The sequence below is a fragment of the Battus philenor genome, unplaced genomic scaffold (assembly GCF_028537555.1).
Source record: "Battus philenor isolate CCGP_79_NKW_IND1 unplaced genomic scaffold, ilBatPhil1.0.hap1 SCAF_5, whole genome shotgun sequence".
Taxonomy (NCBI): Eukaryota; Metazoa; Arthropoda; class Insecta; order Lepidoptera; family Papilionidae; genus Battus; species Battus philenor.
In genome coordinates, this window is record NW_027181715.1 from 7,619,230 (window position 1) to 7,635,226 (window position 15,997).

Here is a 15,997-nt window from a genome sequence, read left to right on the forward strand (position 1 = left end):
AAAAACGATTTAAAACATCGGCAATACACTGATGTATCAAGACACCATTCTTGAGAATGAAGTTAAGCCCATTAACAACACCATGCTTAATGTCTAAGAATGTTTCATTCAGCAAGACGTCGGGTTGTAAAGCTCGATCGACCCAATCTTGGTTAGAAACGAACGGGTTCTGATTGATCGTCAGTTTTAGAGAGTATTGTATCATCTAAACTTAATGATAATTTGGACTTCCTAAAACAATCCATCTTAATATCTGGCCTTTACGTTTAAAGGATTGTATTGCAGCCAATGGAGACCACCTAAAACGAAGCTTCATATATTTTTAATGGTTTCATATTAATTTATTAAACGAATACACTGTAATAGTATTAAATGTTACTCATAATAAAGTAATATTGTTTTTTTTTTGTAATAACGTTTATGGCAGGGCTGAGCAGTGTTTATCATAACAAATTACATAAATTACATACGATATTATAGTTAAAGTCAAAACAGCTTCATTAAATAAGATCATTACAATCGTTTATAATCGTCAGCATATTTAATAATCACTTATAAGTAAAATTTGTTTTTCAATAATAAACATTTAATAAATAAAGTAACTTATATTGCATTAAATAAAATGTTTAAATGTTCGTTTTGATAACATAAATAATATTTGCGTATGAAACTAAAGACCAGAAAGAAGGTAGCTTCACATGTGGCTTCCCCGCATGTGGCTTCCGAGCTGCAGGTTGCTGACCCCTGGTATAGGCCGGTACATAAAATTATTACCGAATTACGAGGCCGCCAAACTCTCACGTCGCTTAGGCGGACGCTCTATGCAGAGGAGCTGTTTAGCATTTCGAGTTACGGGTGTCCGAAAAGCACTGAATTTGGACTTGACCCTCTCAATTATTAGAACGTAGGATATACACCGCTGGACATAAGCCTCTCCCAAAGATTTACAATAAGATCAGATGCGAGCGCCCTGCATTACGCCTATCCACATTGTGGGTGGATATTCTACGCTGCACTTATTGGTCTGTGATATCCACTCCAGAATTTTACGGCCCCAGCGGCTTACTGTTTTGGTGTTATATAGCCTGCTCACTACCATTTTAACTTGTCAAACCGTTGATTATGTATTCTTTATTGTGTACTTTCGCTTGTCTTCGGATCTCTTCATTCCTGAATAGATCTCGTAGATAAACATCGAGCATAAAGAAACGGACCTTCATGGCTCGATGGGTGACTGTGATCTTGTCAATGAGACGAAATGAAAGACTACATTAACGTCCACTTGGTCGGTTGCTATTATCTGGGCAGTAAATCTGGGGTAGTAATGTTACCCCTTAGAAAGTCGTTAGTACTGGGAGAAGAAGTGGAGAAAGAGACCTTAGCAACGCTTCTATCTACGATCTAAGAAAACCTGCCTGATACATTCTTTATGCTTGCGACCGTCCTCCCCGCACGTATTAGAACGCCTTGGTCTTATCTGACTAAAGTTTAAGTATATTTTAGTTTGAGCAATAGTTGTCGCATCGTCCTCAACAACGGAAAGTGTCTGGGTCTCAAGACGGCGTAACGTTTGAATGTCCCCAGAGGGATTGTTTTGTAGGTTACGGCACCTGCTAGTGATTTAGTTACTTCCACGCTGTGGTTTGCGTCTACGAAGAAAAGATTCTTTTATATTAATGTGTTTATTTCACCGTTTTAAGTGTTTCTGGTTAACAAAGTATACTTTTATTTATATAAAAAAAAACCTAACATTGGGTGAGGTGTTTGTTTCAGTTGAAAAGTAAATTTATAAAACATTCCCAGTAAATTATTAAGTTCTATGCGATCAGTGCCGCAACATTTTTATTTTAGCTCGAGAATCTGAAAAATAGAAGCCCCGTGTTTAATAAAGTTTTAAAATGTTTGGGCTACGGAGAATCAACTAATGTAAACAATATTTTATATGTAGTTAATAATGTTTAAATTTTATGTAACATGGATGACTATCAACGCCATCTGGGTGCACTTTAGTGAAGCAACAAGGAACTTGGTGATGTGTAATACGGGCGACAGCGCAGAGCTTCCAGAAGAGGGCAGAGGCTAGGGCGGGCGGGTCCTCAGTGCGCGCGCACGATTACATAACGGCGTCGGCGGGTGACGGGCGGCGGGCGGCGTGCGGCGGGCGGGCGGAGGGCGCGGGGCGCGGGGCGATCGATGCTCGCCCGGGGGGAGTCAGTCGAGCGGCGAGCGAGCGACATGGCGGCGCGCCCACCCCGCGCGGCGGCCCCGCGGCCCGGGCCGCGCGAGTAGGTCGCCATGCGCGATGCGGTATGAGGCAGCGCCGCGCCCGGCGGGCCGGCCCCCGCTAGCGGCGCCGCCCCCGCCATGCGAGCGCCGCCGCTGCTGCTGCTGCTGGTGATGGCGGCCGCGGGCCTGGGCGTGAGTCCGCTCGCGCGCCTCAACCCCTGGCTGAGCGCGTGCGACCTGGAGGAGGAGGGCGCGGGCGGCGAGCACGAGTGCGGGCGCGCGGCGTGCGGCGGCAGCGGCGGCGACGCGGAGCCCGCGCTGGCGGGGCGCGACGTGCCGCACCTGTGCGCGCTGGCGGCGGGCATGCGGGCCCGGCGCCTGGCCGAGCTGCGGCTGCGCGCCTGCTGTGAACGCTCTCCCGCCTCCGCGCTCGACCGAAGCGCGCGCGCCGACGTGCTGGCCGGCGGGGAGCGCTGCGAGCGCACCCTGCACGACCTCCTCGCCCTCGACGATATGGTCGCGCGCGTGCACTGCGACTTCGTCAGCATCCTCGATCGCTACGACTGCGACCAACCCTTCTCAGTACACACTTGTAACGAATGTCAGGTGAGTGGCAGCGGTTGTTGCTAAACGCTATGCTGCCTCTATGCTGAAACTTGGTTGTTGACTCATCCATCTACATGGCTGACATTATAATGTCTACGTCAAACGTTGTTGTAATTTATTGACAAGAGCAACTGTAGGGTTTCTGGCCGCCTCTTCTCAACAGACCAGTATTCGGAGCCGGTGGTAACTTCCTACTTATAATCTTAAAATAATTGACGATTCAAAAGTGCGTGTAAGTGCCTAGTTGAATAATGCATAATTTGAATAGGCTGCATATCCCCGAAATGTGCGGCTTAACAAACCGACGTCAGTTATTTTTATCAAGTATGAGTTATAGTCAGGCGCTGAGATTGTTCTGTTCATTCAAAATAAACGTGCAAGTTAAACACGTGTAGCATGGGCGTAACAAACACTATACGATTGTTAACCGTAAAACCTTATAATCAGGGTAAGTGGAAATTGGCAGAAAGTTCCAAGTTGTAATTAATTAATTACAATTGAAAGTAAGACTATGGGTCTATCGATAGATTTATACCTTCTAACAAAAGAGGTAAGATTTTTGTAGAGTGAAATTATCGGCACACGAGTGTAGCGCGCGTCTCGTTGGTCGTCTCGTTTTGGTTAGACGATTTGCGTGTATCGATCTTTCTGCTGAGTAAGTCAATATTCGTAAGCTTTATTTATCGTTGCAGTAGTAAGTACATGTAATTTTCTAAGAAATTTTACATTTATAACTTTATCAAAAGAACAACTATAAATAAAGAATTACCTTTTACTTTTTTACATAAATAAAATAAATGATAGTAAATTGAGTTTAATTTACTATATTTATTACTACCCTACTTACTATATAAGAATAATAACAAACTTTCAAAAACTTATAAATTATTTATTACTTATCGTAATGTTTTTTGCATTAATATTTCGTTAAGTATGAACAAATGATATTTAACTTAAAGGTTGCGGACTTATTATATTTCAATAGCTTGTTATACAGTTCCCTCCCTAGGTAGTTTTAAAAGTTGAAATTAGAGCGCCGATTATTGGTAATGTGATATTGCTTTCTAGTCCTTAGAGACTCCCTCACAACTTTCGTTATTGAGGATCATTGTAAAAGCTTAGGCGGTAGGTTTATTGTGCCTTGTTTCTTTCTTCTGTTCAACAAGAAAAGTTAACGTTATTTAATACCTAAATGTAAAACATAAAAAGTAGTTTAAGGTATTTAATCAAAATTTTGTCATCATCATCACATTACCCGATAGACGTCCAAGGCATAAGCCTCTCCCAAAGATCGACAAGATGACCGGCCTTTCACTGCCCACCTTTAGCTTCCGACTTCCCGATCAAGATTTTAGACCAAACTACAAAAAAATCTATTTGTCTATTAAATTTTACTTAAATCACAGTAATTTAGTAACAAATTAATGGTAATTACCATGGAATTTAAAATAACAGAAACATGTCGCCCATTATGATCGTAATATTACACTTTGTTATATACTCCAACAAAACCATAACAAAGGTAGCATAATGTTGCGGTGAAATAATAAAAAAAATTGCGATAAAATCTTGGTTTCTCGGCATAAAATATTTTACGACGATGTGCACAAAACCAAAACATTGATATTTCTTTCTGTAATATAACCACAAAATGTATGCATATTTATAAATAAAATTTCCACTAAATTAATAAATAATATTATCAACGATGAAATAAAAATGTTTTCACCTTCAATTTTGTTAACAATAAAACGAACAATAAATTTAACAAAAATTTTACCCAGTACCTTTTTTATTTTCCCTTTCCATACACCTAAATAAATAATAACAAACTTAAGCCTTCATAAATTTGACTACATCATGTTAGTAATTCTCGATAAACATTGCCATATATTTATATATTCGATTTTATTTTTACTTATTAAATGTTAATTTGTTAGATATCGTTGAAAAACTTTTAAATTAATCTTCCATTTTTTATAAAAGTAAATTATTTAATAGTGAAATAATAATTTTAACAGGTCCAGCAGAGATAACGTATTTCCATTGATTGTTTCAACACATTTCTTTTTTTTTCTCAAAGAATAACTACATTTATTTCGAATTTCGAATGGCTTCATGTTGTTTTCATAGCGCAATGTAAATGAAAACTTTTATCATATCCATTCTTTTCCTCGTATTGTTTTTTATAGATATGTGATAAATATGTAATACCAGTAGTATTGATGTTTCGATAAAAAAGTAAAATTAAAGAACTGACTTAGTTTCTATTACATAATAGCATTAAAAAACATACATTAAAACACAAATATTGTACACATGTATACTTAGCAATGAACAGTATAAAAGCCATTATGAATTGATATCATATTACGATAAATATTCTTTAACACTAAAAATTAGATATATTATATTTGAAATAGTCATGAGACTATATAGTTACAAGAAACGACACGGTTACTGCAGCACTTCGCTTGTGAATGCCACTAACAATCTCCGGTATGTGAAGTTGTCACCTAAGTCTGAAACACTAAGAAGCTTTTAAACATTTACCAGGCCGTTAACTTTGGTATTGCTACAAAAAGGTAGTTTTAAACTGTAAGCCACCGAGATGTGCGTTAGAAAACTTTAAGTTTAGAAATTGTAGCTTTAACTAATTACTTTAAATTTAGAACGTGGATTTAGATGTTGTTTTAAAACGTTTACGAACAAAAATCGTGTACTGAGTAAAAATGTGTGTTCTGCCACTAACTCCGGTGTTAATTTGCACTAGCGTACAAAACTAACCGAATAGATTTAAAAACGTTGACTTTTATTTCCAAAATATAGCAAACAAAAAACGTAGTAGCAAGGTGGCGACAAGACACAGAAAAATTCTGGAGAGTAACCAAATATATACATATATATATATATATAAAATATACAAGAGATTGCCCAGCAACTAAATTATAAAGACAACTAAAATATAAATAAAAGAAATTATATTCCTTACAGTGCTCGCAATGTTCGTGGCAGAGCTGGGTATCGTTGACTTAGTTATGAAAATACAGCAATTCTATTAGATTTAAATGACTACAGTATGATTATATCATCACTTCATTCATATCTCTTGCACCAAAATCGTCACATTACCTAAAATTTTTTTCATCGAAATGTGTTCTAAAAAAGTTAAATAAATGTCATTCTTTGCCTTATTACCACAAACAGTGTTTTGAGGTTACAAAGCTCTGAAAAGTCATTCAATCACGCAACTTAGAATTCCGTCGGAAATCATGGCCCATATTCGATATTTTACCGGATAAAAAGCCTGCTAAGCTCTTAAGTCTCATAGGAGAAAGCTACATGGAGTGACCAGGGACAAGACCCGTAAGGGAGAACATCGTTTTCAGCTGACAATGCCTTATTTCTATTAAGATATGAGCCTGAGAAGACTGAAATTCTGCTCGATCGGTTGCTATTATTTTTCTTCTTTTCAGCCGATAGACGCCCACTGCAGGGCAAATGGCCTCCCCCAAAGATCGCCACGATGACCGGTGTCGCATTGCCCTTAGCCAGCGACTTCCAATTTGCTATTATCGAAGTAAAATTTACTCGTATTGTATTAAATAATTAATGATAGCGTTTACAAATTATATTATTTAATTTTACTGTTTAATTATAACACTTAATAAACGTATTATTGATTTGCCATTGTATATGCTCTTTTAATATGTTTTATAAATATAAATCGATGAAACAAAGTCACGTACAACGCCGTAATTCGCAAATGTATTGCGTAGACGGAAGTTGCAGTAATTGCTGTTTTTTTCGATGCAAACGATGTAATTTGTTTCTGAAGTACTTGCTTCTGAGTGCGTAGGTTTAATGGTTGTTCTAAATTTGTATGTATAAAAAAGGATAAGAAATATTCTTAATTATAATTTTTGATCGTATCGTAAAATTAATTTAAAAAATAAAAATAACACCTCATAATTAATACGATAATATTAACACCATCAATTAAATATTTAATTCTTTTTAATTATTAGTTGCGATCATGATATGATTCGTTATAGAATGGATGTGTTTCTAACAATACTTGGTAAAAATATTTAATGTTTTAAAAGGCATCATGTATAATGTAAACAAGAAACATATAATGTATAATATAAACGCATTTGTTTTAATGAGAAGTATATAAATCTAGTTAATAAATTAATTATGGTCTCATCTACGAACAAGTGATTCTTGTTTGTTTTGTTTTAATTAAATTAAGAAATCTTTGTAACCTATTGATCACCACATCGGTTTTAGGTAAACAAAGTTGTACATGCAATGTGGTCTCCGCGTAGCAAGCTTACGGCCAGTAAAATACACAAATAAAGTAAAATTATGAAACGTAAAAAGGAATGGCCACACTGTTTACATTTATAACCCTCTCCCATAGTATAGAGCAATGTTTACGATTTTATATAATGATTTTGTACAATTAGCGGTGTTTAAATTTTGTACAAAATAAATGTTTCATACATTTATTATGTACTTTGACCATTAGATTGATTTTTAGCAAAATTTTAGAAAATATGTATAGTCTTGTTAAGTATTAATTCGGGGTACAAAACAAGCGGCTTATTACGTATTTTACGGGGGGTATGAGTTGATTATCCCAACGTTTGACATGCCTCGTGGCGAGTGCAGTTTTTTTCCAGGACATGTTGCTGCCCATAGTTTGTGAATTTTTTTACTCTAGCTGGCTTTTGTGACAACCATGGTGAGAAATATTGGAACTATTCTATAAGACGGTACCATCACGGCATATGAGCTAGCAAATTAGAAACATTTTGACTTCTTCATCACCTCCCGCCAGAAATCGTTAATTTACTGGTGACCCTGTCTTTAGATTTGACGGGCGCTTAATGAAGCGCTGGTACCAAAAGCCACCGAGAAGGGATTCCGGCTTAGATTGATATACAAAACAATGACCTGCACGCGCCGAGTAGAACGTCCACCCATAAGGACGAAAGACGATCATAAGAAGACGCTGGATGCAGCCTTAAATCTTTTACTTAAATCTGTTTACATCTTGCGGCTGAAATGATGATAACGATGATTGTGCATTCTTCGTGTTATTTTTTTAGTTTGTTGAGTGTTGCAAACTGAAAAGGTTTTAGGGATTGCTGTGTTATTGTTTTTCATTACGTAAAATTTCGTAGAGGTTGTAATGCTGTCGTTTAGTGATTTGTGCGTCATACTAATAGTTAAAAATTTATGTAAAATTTTAACTGTAAAGAAATGACGGTTAGGTAAGGATATGAAGGTTCTTGACTCATATTCATTGATTTTTATTAAGCTTTTGATATTAGTAATAGATATATTTACATAAATTTAGTAGTAATTTCTTAATATCAAGCCTTGCCTGTATTTCTTAAAATGAGGCTTTATATGTAGTACTGCATGTGTTATAAATTGCTGTAATACGATGCAAATATATTTTACCCTTGGTGAAAATTTCACGAGCCCGTAAAAATATTTTGCCAGACAAAACATTTTTTTCATTGGTACCTACGAGTATATCTACGCTTACCGTGGTAATTGTAAATGAGCTTGCGGCTCCGAGAGACTCTCAGGTGCTTTTACAGAAGTATACTCGTCGATTCCGACTGAAAGCGGTTATACGGAGCGCGTTGTGAATAAAGTTATCATTCAAAAACATGTCTCGTAACGAGGTTAAGTGTCTTTGCGCAGGCGTGCGACTAGCGCATGCGCTTAGTATTTCAGGAAATGATTTCCCTTATCTACGGCAACAATTTAAATGTTTACATTTTTGATATAATTAATTTAACGTTTCTAATGTTGGTTGACAGGCCTTTCAGAGAATACATGGGCTGTAATTTATAAATAGAGCCGCGGAAGCTCAGCGGTATAGGACTGAGACTTGCAATCATAGGTTGTAGGTTCGATTTATACACTTTACACTTTGTGCATTAATATATATGGTTACCACTGCTCATAAACTATTTTCCAGATGATAGGCAGCAGCATCCTTTGCGAAAGATAATACCACACAGGCTGCCAACTGCCTACTAAGTGTGGCGATTTTGGTATACGTTTCCATAGATTTCTTTGGAAAAGGGTTATGCCTTGCAGTTGTCTTCTGTGGGCTTAAACGATAATGAGCTGTAATTAAATACATAGGCTTAGTGCAATTTATATATGGCACATAAGTTATACTACATAGATAATTCTATATTTTTAATCTTAAAATACCGGTTTTCTCTTGAAAAAAGAAGAACTTTCTTTACAGCTTGTGAGCTGTGAGGATATTGCATGTTAATACAAAGAATATAACAGTCAAGGATCATCATATGTAATTTTTATTATTATTTTTTTTACGATAATACTAAAGTGCTCGTGAATGTGAATTACGACAACGTTGAAATAATATTGACGATAATTAATGCTTTTTGTAACGTTCAATTCACTGTATATATACTAATTACGTGTTTATGTGCACAATGTGCTAAAAAATAGACTCCAGACCTATAAATTGGGTTAATGAAACTTCTTACTTATTATAAAAAAAATACAATTTCCTTTTTTCATTATTGTAGGTAAGTTAGCATAATCCGAAAAACTTAAAATCAGCTAAATTGATGCCCTAAATATAAATATAAAGGTTTCAATTTTGTTCGTTACTTTCAAATAAATTGTAACTTCCGGTTAATTTTTATGTGGTTTATGTTTGTAAATAAAAGCAGTATTTAAATAAGATATTATGAAAACCGTACATTATTCAAAATTTATTATGTAGTTAATTGGTGCAAGTTTTAAATAAAGTAAAGATATATTATTTAGTTATTACTAGAATTTCTACTAATCGTATGTTATAAAAAATTAGCTTTAAAGATACAAAAAAAAACATATGTTTGACACACAAATTGTTTGTTTCAATCCTTAATATATAAATTACGTGCAGAATATTTTACATCAATTTCATAAGATTTCTATTATTTATTTATGTATATCGACCAGGAGCGTAAAATTGTCAAATTAACACATCGTCCGTTTGATAATTTAAATGACGAAATATACAAACTATTTTTTTTACACTATTTTCGATTAACATGATAGGCTATAAAACTATCACTCACTAACATTCACTGTTACTTTTATTATGAAATTATAAGTAAATACATAAAAATGCACATAACTGAAGTTCCTGCCTACGTATATCTGTTTTTTATCAACAGACTTTGTTAATAAGCGTCTAACGAATCTCCTCTAGGAAAGAGACCGGTATGAATGGTAAGGAAGTATAATTATGCCCAGAGAGGGCATAATTAACGTGAAATAGTCGGTTTATTGCAGTGCGCAGTCGTTCCTTTCTAAAAATCATGAATTGTTTTTCTGTTAGTTTCACCGTTTGTTTTATAAAACAGACGTTATTTATATGAGCACGATTCGTTCGACGGAATTGTTTGCTGGTGACCAACGGACGAGATGATTTTTCAGATTGTGTTTATATTGGCTTTTGCAAGACGCAGTCGTAGGAGTTACGAGCTATTGCTATTACGATGTGCAGTCTACCGTGCGTGATTTAAGCAGAATCGTAAAGCGGAAACATTTTAATACTACCATTATATTCTAAAGCAATTGTAAAAGTTAGTAAGAAGGAAGTGTTGGAATAAGTTTACGTTTCTCTAAAGGAGTAAATACACCTAATAAAATCTTATTATTCAAATTCAAATTAGTGTACAACCATAAAATTATCATTTATTCGTTGCATAAAACGTTTCTAAATGCAGTTTATCTTTCAAGTGTAATCGAGGCAATCCGCATGGTTATTAACCAATCACTTAAGTTTACCATGAGAGCCTACTGACCCCGTTTAAATTGCAAATACTTGATATCGTCGACTGTTTAAATAAAATTCAATATCAGGTATATGCGTGGTAAATCGAAGTATTCAATGTTACTGTTTAATCTGAAAAGATCTCCGACATTATATTCTTTTAGGAGTCTAAGAGGAAAATTAATAGACTGCTTGGCTGAATTACATTGTGTTTGTAACTTTTTGGAGGATAATTCTGGTTAAATAGGATTCAATTCCTGCACTTTAGAAACAAAGATTTAAAAATTAAGTGTTAGAATTAGTTCAAGTTATTGAGAACAAAAATATGAACTATTGACTCTTAACTATGTAAGACTTAAACCTTGTTTCAAATTTTATAAATAGACAATAGCCTGGTCATCTGATGCTGCGCTCGTTAGTCTGTGGTCACCAATCCTAAACTTTAAGCTCCCAGCCTGCCTATTGTTAGGTTTCAGAGCCATAATCCATAACTTGTAATACTCATGAGTGTAGATTTTCGTTTTAAGTCCTTGAAAATGTTGGAGAAATGTTTCGTTCATACAGTAGATAAGTGAGTTTAATTTTAAGAGACTTTCTTATAGCGATGCCATTTGCCAATTAGGAAAAAAAAACAGAAAAATTTAAGTATACTTATTATCAGTCATAAAACGGTTTAGTGAAGAAGTCTTTTTCGTGCAAAGCAAACTTACTAGTGGAAACATTATTTCTTAGGCGTTAAAAATATCAGTGATTGTCTTCTTTATTCAAGGGTTTATTTAGATGGTATGTATATATGTGTATGTTCAAGGATATGGTATATATGTAAAAATGTTTGTTTGGCATATTGCTATAAAGAATGAGAGATTGAAAAAAAAATTGTTTTTAGAAACATGCCGTAGAGCAGTTTGTACATAAATATATTGTATAGAATAATTTATTGTTACGACAACACAAAAGAAATACTGCGGCTCGTATTTCGTAGAGTTTGAAAGGGTACGAGTCTCCTATTGACTCTGTCGCGTTAAGCAATTAATCTTTACAAAACCCACTGCAGCCTGCCTTTTAAAATTGCTTCACTGTGAATTAGCGGACTCTGTGTGATTTAAAACCTTTTTCAATTACTCCTCAGATGTGTAGATTTACTCACGAATTTTCTTTACTGTTGTGCAGGCAGTGATTCAGCAGATAAAACCGTAATGGACAGTTCCGCCTTTGTCGTAAAAAGAAACGAGCGTGTGGTCACCGTACATAATTTAATATGTAGAAAATTCACGCAAGGTACATGTACTTATAATTAAATGTTTTACTACATAATATTATTTGTAGAGCGCTTACATTGTTTTTGAATAAAAATTATGAAAGAAGTTTTCAGCGTATCCTGGGAGATCAAAAATTATTTATTGTGGATATTTTTTTCTATTTATATTATACTCTGAACACGTAACATTAACTTATGTTGCGTTACCGTTCCGAAACATTTAAGAAACATTTAACTATACTTCCATAGCTCTACGTATTTTTACTTTCTGTGAATTGTTTTCTTAATGCACTATATTTAAAGCGTTCACTGAATAAATTAATTAGGTTTCAGGAAGTAAGAATGTATTGTTAGTGTCCATTAGGACACTATAAAATAATTATATTTATCGGACGAAATAAGTGGTTATAGAATCCGGCATTATATTCAGCACGCGGAAAATATCTATCCGTCTATATACCAATATATGTAAAAACCATCATCATCATTCAGTCGTAGGACGTCCACTGCTAGAAAAAGAAATCCCCTAACAGGGTCTGTAGGAAGCAGTTTGCATCCAGCTACTTTCGATAACCTGGGGACTTTTTTCGCTGCGCTTGTCGGTCTGTGGTGACCACTTCCAAACCTTAAGTCAAACAATTCTACGCGTTATGAGGCCTGCATACCACAATCAACTTGTTGCTTTTTGTCGGTTACTTCCGTTCGTTTACGTATCATCACATTCCTGGTCTTATCTCATAAAGAACTTCAAAAAAGAAACCACGATTATTACTGTATGTCTTCGCTGATTACACGCATTGGTAGTAGATCTTCGTTTTAAGGCACTAAGGAATATTAAACGATATATTTTGTAGTTTCACAAAGGCTACCCTGCAGTTTCACTTTATATTTGAATATAGAGTTAGTAAAATATTTTTTTTTTATAAAAGATCAATATTTCAAATCAAATTTCGCTTACTAGCTGACAGTCAAAGGCCGGTAGTTAGTGGTAAATAGTTTAAATGTAGAACGTTAGAAGAGGTGGCGACGAGCCGACTGACCTGCGTCAACGCGTTTACGAATTCATGTTTTATTAATGGGAGCATAAATTACTTTGTGCAACGCCTGTCCACTGCTCAGAAAATTACTGAGCCTCGACGGAATAGTTTGGAAGGTTTCCATATTGAGCTGGCGGGACGGGACGGCATCGTTTCCGCTGGTAATTTTAATTGCTCGGTTGCTCCCTCTTGCATATGTACGCCTCTTCGCCTTTCAGTGCGCGGAGTACTTTCGTTTACTTTTTTGGCATTTAATCGCATCGCACACGCTTTTAATGTTTTACTGTTTTTTTTTTGGCTCTGTTCTGTGGGGAATTCATGTTGTGTTTAAACGTAGCTTGTTGATAACCACGTTGTTTTCTTTTTAAATATTTTATGTCTTAGTGTATTTATCTAAATAATTTAACTCTGTTAACCGCGCGTAGTCTGGTAATATTTATTCTAAAGTAAAGAAATGTTACAAATCAAATATTTTTACAAGTATAAAAATAGAAAGAAACATTTACTATTATTATATACTATACAATTATAATGATTCATAGATAAGAATGCATTTTAGCTGTGATTGATGATTTTATGACAGATGTAAGTAAAAATTAAAAGTTATTGACGGCTTATGTCAAAGTAGTAAATACAATTTATATATAATAACAAACAGTAAGTACTTATAACAGTAATTTATTTGCTTGAAATATTATAAAACACAAATTTAGCAAATTGAAGTTTTTTTTTACAAACAGGTATATTTTTAAGCAGGGTGGTGGAGGATTGAGACTTACGGTCGTAAGTCGCGGCTTTGATTCTCTAGATATGATTTATCTGATTCAAGTGCATTGATTATATAAGATTGCCACTGTTCACAAACAAGTTTCCAGAGTACCATAGGTTCCTCTGTGTACCACAATAACATAATGCGATCATGATCAAGGTCTACCAAGAGTGCCGCTTATGGTGTGTACCCCGTAAATATTTTTGGGGGAGGGTTATGACTTGCAGTGATCGTCTTTGAGCTGAAACGGACGAACGATATCTTAAAGTAAATATTATTCAAACATTCATTTACGTCACGTATTATCAAGGCGTACTATCGAAATCAAATTATTTTGTGATGTGGATGACTAGGCGAATAGGTAATTTTGATTCTTATGATTTATAATTTAATTAACGCCTATATTTGTTAATATTCAGTTAATTGAAAATATATTTAGGTCGTATATTTTCCGTTAGATAAATGAACTTAGCAAAATATGAATATTTGTACTATTCAGAAAAAATTAACATGTAACAGTAATGTTATAAAATTATCTAGACAAGTAGTTTATTTACATTATCTCAGAATTGAGTTTTTAGCAGTTTCCACTTTTTTGTTACCAAAGAAAATCAAGTGTAAACTAAACGTAGCCACTTTGTAGCATTACCTGTATATTAAATATTTTCTATAAAAAACAATGTGTTATTTTGGTGGTAATTATCCTCGTTAGAGGTTCAAAGTAGCCAAACTTTTAAAGTGCGACCGCTTGTTCCTACTCTTCGTTTCCTTTGAAAGCTACAGAAATCGCTCGCTCAGAAGTTTTAGGAAATGAGTCTAACTTATGCGCCGTGCTTAGGAAAGGTGCTCATTATAATTAAAAGCTGTTAACGAGATGATGTATTGCGTGCGGTTATATTTTTTGATGATCTAAATTATTAAATGGACATTAAATGAAATATTATTTCTAGTGGGAATTAAAATTATAAAAACAAATTTTGCGCACGACATCTAATTAAATCATAAACAAATATATCTATTTAAATGTACATAAGTAAACAATACTGTGGTTGTCGGTAAAAAATTTCCTTGAGTGAAAGGACCATCATACTTTTATATATTTCTTTGACGTGTGCAATGAAGACTATTAAAAATAAATAAAATTTCTACCTTTTGTCTATGTTTAACTTAATTAGTGAAAGGCCAACAATATCCATTACACTTATGCACGGTCTAAAAATTAGTGCAAGTAACTCGAGTATCAGAAGCAGCGTTATAATGAGTTCTCCGCCGTAGCGCTTCGTAGCCGCGTAGCCCTCTAGGCTCCTAAATAATAACGTTACAAGTTGCTTCTTTCACCTGCAATAATTTAAAACCATAATATTAGGAAATATATGTGCTACATATTCGTTAAATTTTTTTTATAATATCAACGAAAATAACGAACAAATTCAATCCAAGAAAATCGATATTGGAAATTTATTTATACATACGAATTACTTTTGTACTTTTAGAATTTTGTCAGAGTCCGCTACAGATACAAAATAATTAATGCCACCTATATAATTTACTGCGACTGAGTATGAGAATATTAGCAAATATTAACATTTAGTGATTCAATTTTTTTAAATTCAATGTTGTTATTATTGAACTTTCTGTTAAGGTTGATTTTAATGGTGCGTATTAAGTTATACTTCGCTTAGTATATATAACGATGACTAAAACTGTAGAGGTATTTAATGTACTTTGTGTATATAAATCAACTCTATAGTACACCAACAATCATTCTTTATTATGGAAACATTTTTTTAAAATATTAAAAATGATGTTTTTTAATTTATGAGAAAAAATATCAACGGGGACTTCGGGTTGGTTGAATATGAAAATACACAATTCAACTAAGCCGAGAACCGCAAAAACGTAGCAATTATGTAACGACGCCAACGAATTAGTGTTTGTGCTGGCGCTGTGCCAGATGCACACACGGCTGTGGGTTTAACTGAAAAAAATGCAGAAAAATGAATAATAATACAAGAATATTTATATTGATAATAAAATAAACAATATTTAAATAATTTATAACAATAAAATCATAATAATTTATCAGCATGTCAGCCGATTGACGCCCACAGTAAGGCATAGGCCTAACAGTATTTCTAATAATTAGTATTACTATAGTATATCGCAGATACGAATATAAAAAGAAGGTTTTGTAAGCCATGCATATATACATAAACAAAAATAGTAACTGATATAAGCCAGCGGATTCATAGTGTATATATGACATACAT

General features: G+C 34.6%; 1 protein-coding gene across 1 annotated transcript in view; it reads left to right on the plus strand.

Annotated features, from left to right (window-relative positions):
• Positions 1-2,364: 2,364 nt before the first annotated feature.
• Positions 2,365-15,997, plus strand: part of Mid1 — a 54,253-nt gene continuing 40,620 nt past the window's right edge. Inside the window, exon 1 of the mRNA XM_068772988.1 lies at positions 2,365-2,832. Coding sequence (XP_068629089.1) covers positions 2,365-2,832 — 468 coding nt within the window. The remainder of the gene's footprint in view (positions 2,833-15,997) is intronic.